This window comes from Epinephelus moara, chromosome 12 (assembly GCF_006386435.1).
Source record: "Epinephelus moara isolate mb chromosome 12, YSFRI_EMoa_1.0, whole genome shotgun sequence".
NCBI classification, from domain to species: Eukaryota; Metazoa; Chordata; class Actinopteri; order Perciformes; family Serranidae; genus Epinephelus; species Epinephelus moara.
In genome coordinates this window covers 39688894-39709826 of record NC_065517.1, presented here as the reverse complement: position 1 = coordinate 39709826, position 20933 = coordinate 39688894, and the positions used below count along the sequence as shown (strand labels likewise).

Below are 20933 nucleotides of genomic sequence, written 5' to 3'. Positions count from 1 at the left end.
AGATATCTATAATGACAAACCCCATACACATGAATGGCAAAAGTAGTTTGAATCTTACTAGTCAAAACTGAATTACAGATATCTTGAATAAGAGTTTTGACTAGGCAAAATTATGTTGCAGATATCAGTAATGAATATCCAGTCTGGCTATTAAATGTTATAACAGCTTGCCATAGGCTGTGGACCAGAATGACTCAAGTTCACACATCAACCAGCTGCTTTAAATCTGTGGGACTCATTAAAGATTATTTCTTATATTATCTGAGCCTTATTTTGCTGCAGCATACAAACATATTAGCTTCATGTGTAATGAACAATCAGTGGTCGTTCAACTAAATATTTGCATAGTGATCCAAACAGTTAAATTACTTTATTTGGATTAGAGAGCTTATGCGTCACATCCATCTGGGAAAAAAATTAGATATACTATTAGGGGTACCACCTGAAAATTTAAAATTTTCTGGCAGCCATTTATTTTTTTGTAGAAGGTACTGTATGTCAGCTACCAACGTATCTATGAAATGCAGGCGTGTGTGTGTGTACTTATCATATTATCATTATTTCATTTCATTTTTGTTGCTATCTGCATTTCACTTTTCTCTATCTAGTGTTTATCTTTTTATTTATGTACATGTGAAACTGTGAATGTATGTGTTTACTGTTTGCTCCACTTTTTGGTGGTTAACTATTGAATTTTAGGCCAGAAAAGGAAATTATTTTCTTATTTTTATTGTACCATTGCTTCTCTCCTATAAATGAACCTCCCAAATTAGTATTGATCATTGCTCTTTATTAGCCATTGTTCAGAGGTGTTGTTGCATGCTATTTTAGAAGCAGTTTTGGGGGTATGGGTATAAAATACTTGACTGCAAGATTAACAGTGCATCAATCTTCATAAAAAGCTTACACCCTTTTGTGGCGCTAAGCTACGAAGACTAATGCAGACAGGTTTGAAAGGAAAAAAAAAAAAAAAGAGGCAGTTTTGGGGAGCAGTGAACTATGTGTACTGTAAAACTTCACTTAATAGCCCGGCTATTATTTGCTTAAATCCCTGAAATCAACGGGCCTTTAATTCCTTTCACACAAAACTGTTAATCAGCAAAGATGGTAAATACAATCAAATTGTTTATTTAAACCAGTATGAATATTACTTCTATAAAAAATCTGGCTTCAGATAATATATCAATTATGAATCATTCATTTGATCTAGCGCCGACAGAGAGCATCAGAGAGTGAGTGTGTTGTGACACCCAGCATGCCGACACAACACCACTTTATCCTGTTAAAACAAGACGCAGAACTTGGATTCATTAATTTGAGGCAGCCAACAACCCGGTTGTACACACCCAAAGAACTGCTTGGCAACCAGACCAGGCTTCTGATTGAGACAGGCCTTTATTTGCCAGAATGTGTAGCCAGACCAGGCTAGTAACAGAGACTGGGCTTTGAATTGAAGTGTTAAAGTAATTAAACTAGTAGTTTAACTGTATGTTGCAGTAGCTTGCTGGTAGGTCAACCATTTGCATAATGATTGAAGTAGTTAAATTACTTCTTCTTTTTTTTTTGAGCCATAACAGGAAATTAATTATTTTTATTTTACCATTGCCTCACTACTGTAATTGAACCCTCTCTGACCTCAATTAAACACAAGTAGCCTTGCTGTTTATTCTAAGCAGCTTTAGTTAACCAGACTAAATTCCTCCCTTGTGTAGCTTCACTATAGTTCAACTTCTTCCAGTGTGAACTTATTGGTGCCTCGCAAAGTTTTTAAGTAGCTTCCCCAACACTTTGAATAACACATAAAACCGAACCAGGGAACCATTTCAACACAGTTTACTCAAACTACAGTGTCTTTATTCAAACTGTGAACCACACACTCAAACGCCCTTGTTGTCATCTCTTCATCTTCAGCCACAAGAACTAAGGAGAGGTCAAGAGGACAAAGTTCGTAACAGCACAAATACTTTGGATGAAAATATATCTAGCACGTTGTTTCATCGTAACGCTTTATAGAAAATATCACGTGAGGTCCATATTATGTAAAACACTGTAATTTAGCTTTTATACCATTTGTGACCAGATAAAATTATCACTCCGACAATACAGTACAAAATGGTGACACTATACCCCACACAGAGAACACCTTTGTCCCAACACTGGACAGTAGACAGAGGGATACACAGCACATTTAGAGGGACAAGTGTTATTTCACTTTTAACGGAGTAGCAGAGAAAGAGTGTGCTCTTCTTCTACTGTGGCATTTGTTCCATTTATATCTACTTTACAAGTATCTACACAATGCTCTGATAAACAGAACGAGCTACAGAACCACAGAGGACGATGATGGAAGACATTAGCGGTCACTGCTGTAGAGACAGAATCCCTGATCCTTCTGATATCTACTGTAGGTTTTAGGAAATGAAACACCAGAGAACATAACGGATCATGACAAAGGACTGACAGTAAGTAAATCGTACTTTAGGACATGAACAGGAGAAAACACGTACAAAATACAACAGCACCAGTCGTTGCATCCGTCCAGCTTATCTCCACTGTCTTCAAGTGAAATGTGTTTTTTTTGCATTTGTGTGTTTGTGCAGCGACGAGTCCAGGACGGTCAAAGTTTAAACGATCACCAACTAAACATCCCCAGTGTGAATATTTCTCAGAAAAGGACATGTAACCTTTTTCTCCAATCCCCTCCTCGGGCTCCTTCTTAAGGCATATGAGAGGTCACTGAAGGATAACGTGGAGGATGTGCTGTCAGTTTAGCGTCCCATGGTTGGCATGGTAACAGCCGGGCTCGTCAGGGTGGCATCTTCGGCCTTCCACTGTGACGTCACAGTCTTGATCTGAGTGTAGAACTGGATGCCCTGGTGGTGAAGAGACAACTGCTGTGTCAGCTACAGAGTGCATGTGAACGTTTTGTTTATTCTGATGCAGAGGATTTTTATGATCCATCACGCGACAAACTGCTTCTATTATTTACCTGCTTGCCATAGAAGTTGGTATCTCCTCTGAACGAGCCTCTGGAGCCAGTGAAAGAGAACATGGGGAGGGGCACAGGGATGGGCACGTTCACACCAATCTGCACAAAAGCACACACACATTGATGAGAAATTAAACATACCTGCTGTCAGTGTCATTTGGCTGAGAGAAAACAGTTTGTTTCAAAGGTGTGACATCACTGTAGGCCTTTTCATTGCTGTTCTGTTGCCAGGGCAACAGTTCTGGTCCCTGTTTACTTCTTGTCAGCTACTGCATTAACAAACTCTCCAACAGGAAGCACAGTACAAAGGGATCCATTTACAATGTTTGTTTTGTCAAGTTCTAAAAGGTCTATAACGTATTTACATCTCTACACATAATACTACAGAATAAATGCATGACAATGTCTTAGAGCCAATGTAAGTTTAAATAAATGCAGAGCTGGGCGGTGTGTCTGTCACAGGAAAAAAAATATATTCTCTGAGATAAGAGTGGTATGCTTACAAGAAAAAAAAGCTTGCAAATTTACGAGAAAAAACTCAAATATTTTGAGATTGTAAAGTCTTACATTTGTGAAATAAAGGGGAAAAAAAAGTCACAACTTTCCGAGAAAAAACTTTTTCTCTAAAGTTAAGTCAAGACAAAAACTCAAACTCTGGGATTTTAGTCACAAATTTAGGAGAAAAGTGCCTCGAGGGCTTTCTGCCAGAAAGTTATGTGACTTAGTCAGGGGTGATAGCAAAAAAAAATTCCAAATTTTTTAGGTTGAGGCATGAGGAATGGGTCGTCAACAATAATAATAATAATAATAATTTTTTGCACCACCCATCACCCCTGCTTAGTACAAGGAGCGACAAAGTCCACATCCAGAGAATTCTTAGTTTTTTTTCTTGCAAATTCACGACTTCACAATCTCAGAGACTTTATAATTTCAGAAATTCAGAGGTTTTTTTCCAGAGTATTGCCCCCCTCACCCAGCTCTGCATTTTATCAATTTTTTTTTTTTAAACCTACACTGGCCCTACNAATAATAATAATTTTTTGCACCACCCATCACCCCTGCTTAGTACAAAGAGCGACAAAGTCCACATCCAGAGAATTCTTAGTTTTTTTCTTGCAAATTCACGACTTCACAATCTCAGAGATTTTATAATTCCAGAAATTCAGAGGTTTTTTTCCAGAGTATTGCCCCCCTCACCCAGCTCTGCATTTTATCAATTTTTTTTTTTTAAACCTACACTGGCCCTACATATGCCGTCACAAAAATGTGAGGGAGACACTGACATATAGTTACTCGTTTTCTCATGCTTCTGCATGAGAAATGTTATTATACATTTAAAACTGTACAAAGATTCCACTGGACCAAGATTCAATTATCACATATGATATCTGGCACAGTGTCAGACTGACCATGTGCTGATTGTGATGAAAGCTAATATTGGGAAAAAAGGCAATGTCTCCTTTTTTGTGAACAAGAATTGATCAAAAACTAGGTTACCATTTTATTCAAACCCGTCTTAAAACATCACATGGACACTGAAACAAATGTACTTGTGATAATAATTCCTCTTATTCGTACTGGCCGGAAGAAAAAAATCCCTTCCTGACATAACTTCAATGGAAAAGATGGAGAGGAATGATTAGAGCAAGTAAAAACCATCTCAATATACATATGGGCAACGTTTTAATAATGGAATTAAAACATTGTGAACATCTCCTTTAATGGCACAAAATCATTAGTGTGGAACTTAGATTTACAAGATGAACTGGAAAAAATACAAGAGAGAAATCAGAAATCTGTTTCCCTTTCATGAATACTTTACAGCTCTGTTCCTTTGAACCGTCGTTGCTCCAATAAATATTCACACTTCACATGAACTCTCTGTCTGTTTCTTGTTTCTGAAACAAAACACCTCCCACACAAAACTGTTTACTCATCAAAGTCTCACACAGGTGACTCACTGTGGACCAAAATAACACCAAAAGGTGCTCTGTGTTTTAATCCCTGACAGAAGAAGCTGTTGGACTCTTCAGTGTATGGTTTTCAAACTGACTAACAATCTCCGGTGTCTTGTTATTCAGCCCGGATGAAAGTGTCTCTCACCTGGCCGACGTCCACCTCGTGTGTGTATTTACGCGCTGTGGCTCCATTGGTGGTGAAGATGGCGGTGCCGTTGCCATAGGGGTTATTGTTGATTAAAGAAATGGCTTCGTCAAGACTCTCGGCCTCCAGGACGACGAGCACCGGTCCAAAGATCTCTTCTCTGTAGCACTTCATGGCCGGCTGGAACACAACAGCAGAGTGATCACGCCAGAGTTTCCACCAGCAATAAAAATCACCTACGACGAAAACTACACAAGGCATTATTATCATGATGTCGTGTCAACACATGGAGAAGACTGGGAAGCTTTAGAATGCATTTAACACTGAAATCTTATAGCTCCTGTTACAAAAAGGCAAACTCAATATTATTTCATTTTCTCTAAAACTTGATAAATGTCACACTGGGACCATGTATTTGATCACATCAGACTTTTGAGTAACTGGCGGCCATGTTGCTCCCTGTGCCAAATCTCACCGAAACACCGCTGAGGATGGTGGGTCCAACAAAGTTTCCATTTTCATATCCTTTGACGTTGACCTTTCTCCCGTCCAGCAGCAGCTTGGCGCCCTCATCCACCCCGCTCTGGATCAAAAACTCCACCCTGGCCTTGGCCTCAGGGGAGATCAGGGGACCCACATCTGCCCCGGGCTGATCACCTTCAGGATACAAACATTCATATAACATGTTCCCTTATAAAATAGGGCAGTGTCATGCTGCAATAGTTTATATGAAAATGCACAAGAAAGTGTTTTTTTAGAAGTGTTTTTTTCATATCTGTCACTCCTGCGTCTCAGAGAACAGCTTCACACTAAACCCCCTGCATTTTTTATGCTTCAAGTCTATTTTTGATGTGTTTAGTGAAGCGTAATCTGAATAGACGTCAGTTTAAATCACACAAATATCCTGCTTTATATGTGTTGAACTTATTGTATGTACCCACATTGCCTGATTAAGGATCCCAGTCTGTCTGTGAGCTTGCCTCTTAAACTAGGAGCAGGTTCCTCTCATTTGCTACAGCAGGAGGGGAAATAAAACGAATGAATCAATAGATAAAAAGTTCGGTTGATTTCTTCCCATGTAGCCGACATGAAAACTATTTCGGCTCTTTAAATGTCTGCAGTCCTTCAGCTTGATGAAGGCAGGTTAGCCAGCCACTGTCCACTCAGCTCCCAAGGAGCTGCTGCTGACAGACGGCTGAGACTTGAGCCCAATTCAGACCAAAACTTCACAAGGAGAGGAGTTGAAACTTGCAACTATTTGCAATATGTCGGTCTACAAGGTTCTGAAAACCTGTGAGTTCACACCAAAGTGACTAGACGAGATGGTGGAACGTCACTATAGCAATATATATTCCGATTAGGCCAGCAGATGCCTATTGGCTGCTAACACAGGTGACGAGAGCTACGTTCTAAAACCAGCCAGTGGCAACGAGACCAGCTGAGCGGCAGATGTCACCATCAGACTGCTTGAGTCGAGATGAGAGTGGCAGGTTCACACCGCTGCAACTTTTCTCTGCAATGTTCTAACATGGTTTTGTCTTGTTGCAAATCTTTGGTCTGCACTTGGCTAAAGCCCGAGTCAGTGTGGACTGGACATCTCGCTTCCAATGGGTTCCCAGTAAGAACCGAAACTATTCAAAATGTTTTTGACAAGACAATTTTCTTTGTCTATACATAGTTACAGATGAAGTTACCTGCGTTGACGCGCAGTGACTTGGAGCGCTCCACCAGCTCTGGGAGCCATTCGCGAGACTCCCCCACAAAGATAGCGGTGGATAGAGCCATACAGCGCTGACCAGCTGCTCCGAAGGCGGCGCCCACCAGCTGGTTAATGGTGTTCTCTTTGTTGGCATCAGGCATCACCACACCGTGGTTCTTGGCACCCTATAGTGGAAAATGTAGGACATCAGAGGCAGCACAGTGCTAATTACATACATTAGACACATCAGTGATTGACAGATAAGCACGGAGCTGTTGTCTTGGTAACAGAATATTTTGCTCTATGCGGTGACAACAGGAATGCTGTTTAATGTGAGGGTTATCATGGAAAACAACAACTTGAGCCTGATGAGACTGATAGTCTCTGATAAGAGCAGTACATTTAGGCTGAAATCCCATAATGCCCTTTGAGCAGATTGTAATTCAGGTGTCTGAGAGAAAACTAGACTTCTGAACCTCCTCTTGGCTCTGTTTTCAGGCTTTAGAAAATCAAACCTGTGACAGGAGATTTGGCCAATCACAGGTCATTTCACAGAGTGCGGTCCTATTGGCTGTTCTACAATTGCAGATGCACGTCTCTTCAGTGAAAGCCTGATTCTATGGGCAGCGATTAGGATTGCAAAGGTACACCGTGACACTGCATCTTGGTATGGAAATTGACAGTTCTCACACCTTATATATTTGCTTATCTACGGTATTGAAAGAAGGCAATCTTTTCCTTTTCAACTGTCTCACAAACTTTTTACACAAACTTCCATTCAAGAAATGGTTTCAAATTTCAATCATAATCAAGAGTTTGTTCGACTAAAAACCTTTCTGTTTTCATTCGTTTAGAGTGACCGTAACTGATAATAATAAGAACTGTGTAATATCATATGCTGTGATACTTTTTGATACAGTTATCGTACCATGAAAATCCCATATTGTTGCAACCCTACCAACAAACCTGCAATGAAAGCAGGTATTAAAATATTGGCAACCGTTACACCAAATTCTATGACCCATTTCCTAAGGGGTCGTACACATGCCGCGTTAATGTGCCCTCAAATTCATTGTTTACAATGTGGACACCCGGCAGGTGCGCACAAACACCAGAGCAACGCTGTTGCGGCACACAGGCGTTCCCGTGCGCCTATATTTTAGGGCCCGACAGCTGCGCCCTTTGATAAACTGTGTTCAACTTTTGGAGCACTGCATGTCATGTGACGACTAATAACCAATCACAGCCAACAGATATCTTTTCCTTCTTCATAAATATCAGTCTGTGATAAATATGAAGACGTTAATCGTTTTAGTTTGGAGCTGCCAGAGCTTTACATCTGTCCAACGGACAATATTTTTGCCTCAATACACATTTACAAAACAAACGTTGGAAGAAGATCAGCTCTGCACTCTGATTTCTGGTGAGTAGGCTACAATATGGTGCTGGTTATCGTCGCTTAGTAACCTCAGACGCAACCTGCCTTCACGCCCTTGAAAGTTGGCACAGAGAAGGCACAAGAGTAGCACCCAGTGCCCGACCTTGTGTTTTCCAGGCGATTAAAGACGCAGCATGCGTGCAGCCCCTTAATCTTCACCCTAACCACTCAGCAACTCACAAAACACTATGATTTTAAAGGGAGTCTGGTTCTGGGTCACAGAATATGACAGGTCACAGATTTCAGAGTAACAGCAAAAACTCAGTGTGTCCTCTGCCTCACTATCAGCTGCTACAGACCACCTCACCAGGAGGAGAACAGGCAGCAGCCCAAGAGACGGCCCCCCTGGTCAGCAGCAGCAGTGCTGGGAGACTGGACCGGTCCAACTCCCTGATTCTACTGATGCCATTACACAGGTTATACCCGCGCTGCTGCTGGCCCACCAAAGGTCGGGCCATGGGGCCACTGCCAGCCCTCCCCCAGGCGACACAGTCCATAGCAGCAGGGAGCGAGGCGAAGGTAACTAGCTTATTCTCATCTCATCGAGGTCTGATAAACACAGAGAGCTGTGCAATAAATTTGGATTACATAATTCAACATATGTGAAACAATGGGTTACTATATAAAGCACATGCACATGCCTGTGGTCGTCTGATGGGAGGGGTGTAGGACAGAGCGGGTAGAGCTGCAGGAGGAGGATGTAGTTTTGTCCCCCTTCCCATTAAACTGCCTACCCCAGCTTTAAAATGAGTCACACTGTGAGTCGTGGCGTACCATGTTGGACTGCACTCTCTTGCCGTTCTTGGACCCCCGCTCGTAGATGTACTCTCCAGCCGAGTTGGAGCCCACAAAGCTGATGGCTTTGATGGCGGGGTGGTCACAGATGAAGTTCACCGCTAAACAAAGATACAAACCGATACTGTTAATCCTCTCCTCCTAATCTGTGCTGCGGCCCTACGGCACAAAATAAGAGCAGAGAGGCCTCGAACACAGAGATTCAAATCCTCTCTCCTCAAACACTCGTGAATTACTTTACAGATATAATAAGCTGCACATAATATGGAAATTCTCCTATCTCCATATTGCCAGGGGGTGTATGATTAGTGTTTGAATCATCCTTGGACCTTCCCCCAATGGTTAGTACACGCACAGATTGTGTGTCTGAATGGAAACACACGCTCACCTGCATGCTGGCCGTGGATGATGTTGAGTGTACCATCTGGTGCTCCGGAGTCCTGGAGCAGTTTGGCCAGGAGCATGGTGCACCCTGGGACCCGTTCAGAGGGCTTCATCAGGTAGGTGTTGCCACACACCATGCCGATGGGGAACATCCACAAAGGAATCATGGCGGGGAAGTTAAAAGGGGCGATGCCGGCACACACGCCGATGGGCAGGCGGTAGGTGTAAGTGTCCATGTCCCTGGTGATGGAGGGTAATGTCTCCCCGAGCATGAGGGATGTAATGCTGCAGGCGTGCTCAACAACCTCTGTCGGAGTGAAGACGAGGATGAAGTTAACCAATAAGGGATAAACAGATCTGAGATACATAATGAGCTAATGGATGCTCCTCTGAAAATTGTAATAGGAATATTAGTTATTTAAGAGGAGATAATTCAATGTCAACATTACAATGCATTATGCACTTTGTACTTCAGCCTCTTACTTAAAGGGACAGTTCACCCCAAAACCCAAAAGCACATAATCTTCAATGCTTTAAAAAAAACTCAACAGCAATGTCTCTTTCCAGAAATCATGACCTGGTTACTCAAGATAATCCACAAATTTGTTGTGAGCAGTTTCTTGTAGGAACTATTTTCTTTCTACCGAACTACAGCCGCCGACTGTTTCACCACACAGAAGGAAGCGTGCATCTACTCAGGTGCAGCACATTCTCACTCCGACCTCGTCACATACTGACGTTTGATCATGGACTTTCCACGTCCACATATGACGTGCAAGGTACCCTGGGTGTGTTGGTTGTTGATGTTCTGGGACAGCATGTCAAGATCTGCCTTCCTTTTTCTCCGGAAATTTGACGTTTACATACAGTCTCTTTCAAAATAAACGCACTACATCAGTACAACACTGCGGCTTACCGGCGACGGAGAAGTCGGCTCCCATAATATCCTCTTCTTGGCGTGTGGACTGCCCAGAAGTACCTGAACAGCTGAGCCAGCCGAACACAGACAGTACGTGATGTGTCAGAGGAGAAACGAGCCGTTCACGGTCCACAAACCTCACCGCACTTTAGGGACTGTTCTTTACTTGTCAGGGGAGGAGGGTGGCTGGTTGATTCTTATTTTATTTATTTATTTTATTTTGATCCCCCCTATGTTAATCACTTATTGATGCTGTTTTTGAAGTATGAATAAGTCAATAAGTAAATTATTCCATTGAAATATCATTGATGTATTATAGAAAAGTGATTTATCTTTTCATAAATGACAAAAGGCACATCTGCCTCATTTTTGCTGTGGTATCGTGATACTACTCAGAACCATGATACTTTCACTGGTATCGTACAGTGGGTCCCAATATTGGTACCGTGACAACACTAATCTGGAGGGGATTCATCTGCAAAAACTAATGAAAAACTAAACAACGATATTCGGTATTCGGTACTCGGTATTCGGCCAAGCGTTTAATATTATTCGGCTTCGGCCACAAATTTTCATTTCGGTGCATCCCTAGTTAAAGGAAGCCTTTTTTTGGTTAGTTTATGACATTACAAGTCACTGCACAAGAGCCAGATTTCGAAGACTTCAGAGTTAGACCAGGCTCATAGATGAGAGGCGTGTGCTTGTGAAGGCCCAAGTGCACTGAAAGCACGTGTTTTGTTTTAAAAGGCGCATCAAACTGCTTTGATGCTTCTACTCAGACCTTATTTTGATTTGGGAGCGCCAAATGAGGACCCAGCAACAACAGTCAGTGAGGCGGAGAGGAGAGACGGAAACACAGAGAGGTGGAAATGTTAGTCTATTAGCATAGCTCAAAACTTCATGAACAGTTACACAACTGTAAATCTGCAATGCTCAACAGAAACACCTACCACTGCCCACAGCTATACTACTGTTGATCTCAACCTCTGTGTTGTCACATGGAAGATACTAAAAATGAGAGCAATAGAAGCTTTGACCCTTGGTGGATTTGCGAGCTTAACAGACCCTCGCCGTGTCAAAGTTAACTTGTGGCATAAGCCTTACAACAGCAATTAATTAACATGATACAGAGCTGTGATTAGCTGTGCTTTACGTGACAGTGACCCATATGGAGGAATACATAAAAGATAAAGAGGTAGCTGGTTCTCACTGGCTATACTAGTCTTCTACTGCTGACCAACTGACCAGAGCAGCAGCACACACCCTACAGTTGTTCTCCTGCCTTATGTAACACTAACAGAAATGTATGGGCTAGAAAATGAATAGGGGGTATCTGTAAAGCTTCCTTCCTGCCTACTTCTAAATAGCAACCCTTCCCTGAAACACTGCTGCTTCTTTGATGTTGGGATTTTAATTGTGGAGCCTGCAGTGCGCCATACGAGCATCTACTGGTGCTTCTAGTGTGTTTGGGCCTTACGTGCAAGATGTAAACATTAATGGCGAACACCTTGACTGAGCTGTAACATCAGGTAGCTCAGTGAAACTAGGTGAGCTGGCAGTAGATGCACGCTTCATTCTGTGCAATGACACAGCTGGTGGGTTTAGTTCAGTAGAAAGAAAATAGTTCCTACATGAAACTGCTCACAACAAGGTCTGTGGATCATCTTGAGTAACCAGGTCAATGTATTTTTTGAGCACCACAAGCTGAGTGTCATCTAGTTCCATTAAATTGGAGAGAAGGCAGACATCTCTACGGCTGATATCTCCAACACTCTGCAACTCACACCAAAACAATCTAGTTTGATATACAACACTGCAGGTAAGAGGAAAAATGTGTGTTTGTGAGTTTGGTGTACTGTCCCTTTAAGAATAAAACCTGTTAATTGATTTCTTTTCCCTGTGAGTGAACTGTAATGGAACTTGTGAAAACTTCAAGCACTATTGGTCCCAGTACTGTAGGAAATCTGGAACGCTGGCAGCACACCTGCAAATGGAGCCTGTCTTTCAGCTGATAACTTTAAAGTTAGTGTGCCAGAATAAATCGGGCGTCCCAGAACTGGGAGCTGAACCAAGTACAAGAAATACTTTGGCAGCGCCGTCTTGTAATAACCAAAATATATCTCCCTTTATTTGCAAGTGTGCATTGCTCTTTTAATTTCTCAACAGGATTCTTGTCGATGCAAGTCTGCCGAAGTGAACAAGTGCACCTCAATGAGGGAACTGCATAATTTTCTTTTTATAGCATGCGACTAACAGCAGAGCCTGCAGAACGCTTTGCATAAAAACAAACTAGGTAGTCACACTTTAACATCAGGATGTGATGCTGCGGGGATACTGTTTCCCTAACCCTTGTTTTATAATTGGACGCTGTGAGAGCCTCTTGAAAAGTTTAAGCTCCTATATGTCAATATAGACAAAACACAACCCTTGCTGCATTATTAATTTAAAAGTGAACGTCGCTTTTGCAGGAAGTGTCTGCTTACACGCAAATAATTGACACCCTGCAGCCACTTAGTATCAAACTTTCATCCAGGCGATGGTATAAAGGGATGCCAAAGATACAGACTTTTCATCAGGAGACACAGATACTATAGACAACAGTTTCAACAGGGGAATTTGATCTGCACTATACATTTACCAGCACTCTCATCTAATCAGGATATCAAAACCCAATAGCACGCTGGGAAGTCTATGTCTTTACTTACGAAGTCCTCTAAATACGTCTCCCTCTGCATCAGCGAGGGTTTTGCCTTGCTCCAAGGTGATCAACTTCGCCAGCTCTTTCTGAAATGTTACAGAAATACAGCGCAACAATTAATTTAACACATCAGCGTGTCTACAGATATAACCACGTTGAATTTAGGACTTTAAGACCTTTTTAATACCACCTTATATGCATTTGTGACACACATTTGTAAGCACTCTTTCAAGATTAACACTCTGATGTCAGTTCAAAATGAACAGCAAGGAAAAATGACAATAATTTGGCGAGTTTAAGTTTGATGTGTTAAATGTAAAAAGAAAACAAAATCTCATCTCTGTCATAAATGCAATTTATAATGGCAGTTCTTTGGTCTGTCAATCAAATCTAAATTTAAGACAATTTAAGACTTTAAGGCCTTAAGATAATTTAATTTCAGACTTTTAAGGACCTGTAGACACCCTTTCCTTTCTTTCTTGCCATGTTGTGATCTTAAAGGAGACCTATGGTGTTTTCCTTGATTTTCTGTCATAAATATAAAATGATAATGTCGGAGGTTCATATTAAATGTGGCAAAAGTTTCAAATGATAGGTGAACGGACGTAAAAGTAATCCCTGTGAGCGAAAACCTCTGGCTTCACACTGTTCTGAATACTCGGTTTCCAATGTGTTTGAGACCAGCTGCACCAGATCATGAAATTCTTTATATGGTCATCTGGTCAACTTTAAATGGTTACATAACGTGCGCACAATGCTACATGCTAATATCAGGTAAACATGTAGGTGTTTTTTACTTCTCCCCAGTTTTGGATCAGATTCCTGCTGGAACATGTCCAGTTGTGGTTAGAAGCTTTTACTGGTGATTTTTCTCAGTAGAAAAAGCAGCTACACTCTGTTACAGTCATTCCCCAGCTGTAACAACAGTGCAGAGACACAGTCCAGAAAATGCTGAGCAATCAAAGCAGACTGGGCTGAGAGACAGGCGCTGAGGCTACGTTCACATCACAAGCAAATGTGGCCCAAAGCCAAGTTTTTTTCTTGCTTTCATGTGACACAGATCGATCAGATCAGGGACACTTTCATACGTGGTCCTAAATTCAATACAGATCTGATCACTGGCCATGTGACCACTGTAAGAACAGGCATATCAGAATTCATGTGTTTTTCCCCATACTGCCATGTTGTTTCTGTCTCATACTTCACTGCATTCACTCAACATGCAGTGTCAGAGCGGTACAGTGAAATTACAAAAGGCTGCTGTAGCTGTACCATTGCAGCAGCAGGTCGTCCCAGGAGCCAGCCAACAGACCTCTACCATCGCACGCTTTCTGACAGGACCAGACTGCCTACATGCAGTGACGGTGTCATCATGAGGCACTGACAGAAGCACCGTTTCCACCAAACACTTTCGGTATGGTACCTGTGGAACCAACAGTAACCCTTCAGACATGGTACCTAGACCCTCATCAACGGTGACACAGATGGAAGTCTGCACCGGGTTTATCGTCCACAGAACGAGGCTGCACGCTAGGGTTGGGTCGGTATGAGGAAAAAAAAAAAAAAGGGTCCGTTTTTTGTAAAAAAAACCGCATCAAGTCGGTAATACTGGATTTTCGCCACTTGGGGCGCAATTGACTCATTTAAAATAAAAAACGACCTTAGGACAACAGAGTGACAGTAACAAGTTGTTTCTTTTATTCCTTACAAATAAATTTTGCAGCTTACTCAATCAGTGCAAACAAGGGTTGCCTCCTTCGTCTGGCTCAAAGCCAAAGTGTTGCCATAGTGGCGCATTCTTTGATTTCATCGAGACTAAATTGTCCGCCATTATCGACTCCCCGTCACTATTAAACAAACTCCAGGCTACAGTAGAGGCCTCGGCGCATGCGCACCCGCACCCCCTAGCTCAGTCCCCGCCCCACCCCCCTCTCTCTCCTGCTCGCTGTGCGCTTGGCGAAGAGGCAAACACAGGTGCCCACAGACTCGGGCGTACTATAAGCGGAGCGAACTCCGTGTAAAAATGTCCATGAAAAATCCCCGCGATGTGAAAAATACATGCCGAACAGTCTTTTGTGTGACACTGGTGCGCGGAGCGGAGTCCGCGCAGTCGTGCTTTGCGCGCACAGGGCTTGCGGACGTCCACTTTTACCAGGCGGACCTCCGCGGCATCCACTCCACATACGTTCCGCCCGAGTGTGCGGTCCGGTCGGTCTCAAAAAAAAAAAAAAAAAAAAAACCCGGTCCAAGACGGAGTACAGAACCGAACTGTTATTACCGAGAACCGACCCAACCCTACTGCACGCCGACATTTTCGGAACAAAATAGAACAGGCTGCAGTGAGAGTCTCTCTCCATGGGATATTTAAAAATAGCAGCTTTGTGCATTTAGTCCTTCTCAGGCAAGCTCAGGGGTTTAGTGTTGCTGTAGCCCACAGGAACAACGCTCCACAACACTTTTTTTTTCGTCCAAGTGAGGATTAGAATATATGCAGTTCACATAACCTGGATGAAATTAATATATAAACGCTTGAAGATCCACTCATTACTAAAAGCGTATGTCATATAAAAACTAAAGTGATGGTCAAAGTTGTCATATTTAAATTTAAGGTGTGCTGATGGATTCACGTCATCAACTCATGCATTAAATAACATCACAAGTTAATGTTCCACCTTAAAAGTTGCCGGCAGTCGGCCCAGTGAATGAAGTTATTTTTTCTCAGAGTCCAGCTGCTGTGAGAGGCAGCAAAACATCCTTTCATTTTATAGTTACAGTTTACTATCTACTAGCTCTGGGTAGTGACTGAAAGAACGAGATCGCGGGTACAAGCGGCCGAAATGAGTTTCCTCCGCAGGGTGGCTGGGCTCAGCCTTAGAGATAGGGTGAGGAGCTCGGACATCCGGGAGGGACTCGGAGTAGAGCCGCTGCTCCTCCACATCGAGAGGAGCCCGTTGAGGTGGTTCGGGCATCTGGTAAGGATGCCTTCCGGATGCCTCCCTTGGGAGGTGTTTCGGGCATGTCCAACCGGGAGGAGACCTCGGGGCCGCCCCAGGACACGCTGGAGGGATTACATCACCCGGCTGGCCTGGGAACGCCTCGGGGTTCCCTCGGAAGAGCTGACGGAAGTGGCTGGGGAGAGGACTGTCTGGGCTTCTTTGATGAGGCTGCTGCCCCCGCGACCCGGACAAGCGGAGGACAAGTATGAAAAGTACGAGTACGAGTTTACTAATAAAGCTCTCCACAGTATGAACAGTGGTTACATGAGCCTCAAAACCAGACACAACTCAGCCCTGAGCAGAGTGACCGTCCTCTACTGACCAATCAGACTGCAGTGTTCACAGCTCCACCTTTTAGTACCAGATCTGTGTGCTAGGTACCCCAACAGAGGGGGGACCAAACATGGGGACGCTAAGGAACGCTTCTGTTGGTACCATCCACAACTTTTCACTGTGGAAATGGTGAACCGTAACATACCGCTCGGTGGAAACGGGGCTAATATGTTGCCCTGGACATCTTGAAGTTTTTGGAGGCACTGTCCCTCCGGGCAAGCCTTCACATCGTGGACCACCCACTCATTACTCACCCACACCTCTCCCTCCACAGAACTACCAGCAATAGCTGCTAACAGATAATATGGCATTTGTGTTCCTTTTTCTTCTTACCCTCATCCTCAACTTATGACAAACTGTCATCTGACCTCTGCAGCAAATCATTTGGGAGATGAACGCTTGCACCACTGTTTCATTTAGTTTTTCACAAATGCCATTGTCTCACAAATGTTATGTATTTGTTCCAATGTGCAGGTGCATGACAGTGTTGGATGAATGTGAGGCCATTCAGGGAAGAGATATGTTCACACCGATGTCAGATATGGGTCACTTCAAACATGAATGTGAACAGTCAGAACTGGGGAACAATTGAGCATTAAGCCCTGTAATGTGAACGTACCATCGCCTAAAATAGAATCTATCGGGCAAAGGGTGAATACAGGTGCTCCAACAGACATTATGAGGAAAACAGAGTGTTTTTCGATCATTAAAGCATGTAAACATATTCTCGTAGAAACCTAAAACACAAATATAAACCTGAAAATGAGCACAACAGGTGCTGAAAATGTCAACACATGAGTGAAAGATGAAACAATCAACCAATCATTGTCTCCGACAGACTCAAATGAGCAAGAGACAGATTCCCTTACAATGTTATCCTTGATGAGCTGCTGGTAGCGCAGGAAGATCTGCTGCCTGCTGAGGATGGAGGTCTCGGACCAGGACTGATAGGCTCTGGAGCAGGAGTCCACAGCTGCCAGCATCTCCTCCTGGGTAGCTTTGGGAACGCGTCCCACCACCTCATTAGTGGCCTGAGGAGGAGGAGCAGGAGACAGTCGGTACAGACGAGTTGACTGAGAGCAGGGGAAGCCATTACTCTGTATTACGGCATTCACATTAATCCATCGATATTAACAACCACATGTTTGTTGTCTATCCTTTACAAGTTTGATATTTTATGTGATGAAAGCAGACGGCTGTTTCTGCATGCTGTAATCATCCATCACTGCCTTATTAGAGACTCATACTTGACAAGCTAAACTACAGCAGGGAAAGACTTTCGGAGGATATAAAACATGACGGGGCTTTGATTTCTTAGAAACTGAACAAATCAAGACTTATTTCCTCTCCCTAATGTTCAGGTACTACGACAGAACTGCGCTGGTTATTTGCAGCTGGCTTTAAGTAGAGATCTTGTTACCATAGCCTCCTCGCAGGATGTATATAGTTCATCTATGAATACTTACAGGGTTGTGGATGTCGAGCCATTCAGAGCTGTTGGACTCAACGAACTTGCCATCAATGAACAGCTTGGTGGTGGGCTAGAGGATCAGAGAAGCATATGGTTAAATCCCCTCCTGTCTGGTTACATCATTACTAAGTTCATTAAGGACACACTGCAGTGTAAATCCGTCATCACAACATACACAGAGAGTTCCTAAAGCACATGTTTAATATCTCTTTACTTCCTGTAGATTTATACTCTAATTCTAAGAAGGTTTATATAGTGTGTACACTGGAATGAAGTGCACTCAAATAACGAGTATGCATACTATCAAAACGCTTATTTTCGAGTGTGCTGTTACACTTTTGTCTCACAATTAATGTACAAAAGAAATACAAGAGCAAAGAACAGGATTATTTTGGATCATTGCTCTGTGGCAAACAAAAGTTTATGACACTTGCATGTTTTGTTCAGCGATATCGTCACAATCGAACCCCACTTTTTATGATTTTTAAGGCGTAAATGAAATCGCCAGAGATTAAAAGCTAACGTTAGGCTATAAGCAAACAACACTAGGATCAAATGACTTCAGCGTCACCACCACTAAGCTTCCAGCCTGTAACCAACAAGTCCAACAGGTCCTGCTATAATGAGGTGAACAGAAAAAATGCAAAGTTAACTTGCTTGATTAACCAGTATTGTGAGGCACACCATATAGCTAATTTTGAAAGACAAGTCGCGTCCAGACCTTTGACATTCCCGTGGAAAACGGTCCGGCTGTGGATGCAGGTTGGTGCATGTGAGTAGGGCTGCAACTAACGATTATTTTCATTGTCGATTAATCTGTCGATTATTTCTTCGATTAGTCGACTAATCGTTTTATCGAAAAATGTGTTAAAATGTTGAAACATGTCGGTCTGTTTCTCCCAAACCTCAAAATTATGTCATCTAATGTGTTGTTTCATACTCACACCAAAGGGTTTTAGTTCACCGTCATGGGAGAGTGTGTAAAGCTGTCAATATTTCAACATAAGAAGCTGCAATAAGAGTATTTTGGGGTACTTTTATAGTACTTTTCTATGAAAAATGACTCAAACCGATTAGTCGATTACTAAAATAGTTACCGATTATTTTAATAGTCGATTAGTCATCGATTAGTCGATTAATCGTTGCAGCCCTACATGTGAGTCTCAAAATATGTATCCCACTGGCTAGCTAATTGCTGCCACTCTGCACTGCATTCATTGCTGCCACACTTTCTCTCCTGATCCATGTCTCCCTTACCTTATGATATTTTTTTTAACAAAGTCAGTTTGCATTTTTTCCCTTTACTTTCTTTCTTTTGGAACCCAAATCTCCTTTACACAAGGAAGGGCATGACAGTGTATGTTGGTGCTCCAGCAGCGTAAAGCCCAGTTCAGACCAAAGACCCATGACAAGACGAAACCATTTTAGAACATTGCAGAGAAAAGTTGCAGCGGTGTGAACCGGCCGTCTGAGCTCGACTCAAGTCGGCTGATGGTGTCACCTGAAGCTCAGCTGGTCAAATTGCTGGAGGCTGGTTTTAGAACGTAAAGCACGTCACCTGTTTCAACAGCCAACTGGCTTGGTGTAAAGTCCGCTGGTCAAGTCACAATGCAACAGACAGTGTGTTCCCTTGGTGCAGCAGGTGCTCTGTCCCTGCCGAGCCCTCCGTTTCCGTCCTCACAGTGTGCAGGTGTCGGATGGTGAGTCGCTGCTGCTGCTCACTGTATGTACTTAAGCCCCCACTGGTCAATTGTCGCTCATTATTTATATTATTATGGCATATTTATTATGAATACAGTCCATCTGATTCTAGTTTTGTGTCTGTTTTTCACCACTTCATCACTACTACAAATGCAGCTGTAGCCAGTATCTCACTATCACTATCCTCATTCATATTTTAAGAAGCTACAAATTATGTTCAGCCACAAAATAAACCTGAAAAGCTGCAACTCAGAACAGAAGTACAGACAGATGATTCACCATCTCATCTAGATGCATTGGTGTGAACCAGCAGGTTTTAGAACGTTGCAGAACGGCGTGTTGCAGGTAGTTGCATATTTCAACTCGTCTTGTTGTAAATCTTTGGTCTGAACTGGGCATTAGCTGCGTTTGGGGACAAATCTTTTTGCAGGGGTGGACGGGACCATCTTGTACCTTTAGGGGACGGGAGGGGCCTCAGAGAGCTTCAAATATTTTTTCATAACACAAAGGTCAAACTGGTTTATTTGGCCAGTTATCTAGTTATGACACCTAATTACTCAGAGATAGAATTTGCAAAGAAAACCAAACTTTTCATTCTAGGCTTTTTGCAGATCCCTCTCCCATTGGGGCCCTGGGTAATCAGTCCCACTTGTCCCCCTGCTGAGACGCCCCTGGTCATGTGTGCCTAACAATGAAGATATTAATCAATATTAAGTTAACTGCATAATGCATCAGGTTGACAGAAGCACAGACACCTCTCAAGCTGAATACATAACAGTCATTCACTGCTGAGTTATAAAAGCAGGTGAGTGGGGGCTCTTACCACTGAAGAGGAGGAGTAACACATGCGACCCAGCTGGAGGGGCGCCTGCAAGAATTACAACACCACAGTCAACTTTAATTCACGTCAAACTCATTGTCCAAAGTGCTGCACTACCTGACTGCATTGTTCACATGATGCAAATAAAACCTACCCGGCTTAAATGGCACATAAATATTACATGTTTGCAAAGAAGAAGGGGTGTGCAGCGTGTGTGTTAGGCAACGACTTTGCTAGCTAGCAGGTTGTTAGCTATTTTGGAGTTGAATGAGCGTCAAATATCAACCAAATGTTGCGCAAAACATGAGCGTGAGTGAGTTTTACCTTCTTGTTTAAAAGGGACCGGAGAATTGCTGCCATTGTGGAGTGTCTGGTGTGTGTGTGTTTCTGCTCCGGAGCCCTTCAACCGACCCAAAAGACACAGGGAGCAAAGAGAAGTTTAGCTAGCTGTGATGTGGGGAGCACGGAGACAGGGGGAGGCTCTGCTGCGCTTTAAAACGATCTACAAAACGATGTTAACGAAGCAAAGCGGCGAACTTGATTTGTAGATCTGTTGAAGCTGCGCGTGGCTGCATTCGCTGTTTCCG

General features: G+C 42.9%; 3 protein-coding genes across 3 annotated transcripts in view; 2 read left to right on the top strand and 1 right to left on the bottom strand.

Moving 5' to 3' along the window:
* Positions 1 to 20933, top strand: part of LOC126398660 (vascular endothelial growth factor A-like) — a 193839-nt gene that overhangs the window by 87096 nt on the left and 85810 nt on the right. The gene's annotated exons all lie outside the window — the stretch shown is intronic.
* Positions 1833 to 20887, bottom strand: LOC126398653 (methylmalonate-semialdehyde dehydrogenase [acylating], mitochondrial-like). Its single transcript, XM_050058160.1, has 12 exons — positions 20671 to 20887; positions 20350 to 20394; positions 17821 to 17895; positions 17224 to 17385; positions 13033 to 13111; positions 9413 to 9715; positions 9004 to 9125; positions 6787 to 6976; positions 5568 to 5749; positions 5093 to 5272; positions 2990 to 3088; positions 1833 to 2873 (listed from the first exon to the last, which is right to left on the bottom strand). The coding sequence occupies exons 1-12, from the start codon at positions 20704 to 20706 to the stop codon at positions 2769 to 2771; spliced, it is 1578 nt and encodes a 525-aa protein (XP_049914117.1). The 5' UTR covers positions 20707 to 20887; the 3' UTR covers positions 1833 to 2768.
* lrfn5b (leucine rich repeat and fibronectin type III domain containing 5b) overlaps positions 18571 to 20933 on the top strand; it is a 29337-nt gene continuing 26974 nt past the window's right edge. Inside the window, exon 1 of the mRNA XM_050058158.1 lies at positions 18571 to 18587. The gene's annotated coding sequence lies outside the window, so the exon portion shown is untranslated. The remainder of the gene's footprint in view (positions 18588 to 20933) is intronic.

What these genes read in the sequence shown, in the direction of transcription:
- LOC126398653 (XM_050058160.1), bottom strand. Translation starts at nt 20,706, where the DNA reads ATGGCAGCAATTCTCCGGTCCCTTTTAAACAAGAAG. An exon ending in GTCACTGCGCGTCAACGCAG is followed by an intron (nt 5,750 to 6,786) that starts GTAACTTCATCT and finishes TGTATCCTGAAG; the next exon opens with GTGATCAGCCCGGGGCAGAT. An exon ending in CCAACTTCTATGGCAAGCAG is followed by an intron (nt 2,874 to 2,989) that starts GTAAATAATAGA and finishes CTTCACCACCAG; the next exon opens with GGCATCCAGTTCTACACTCA.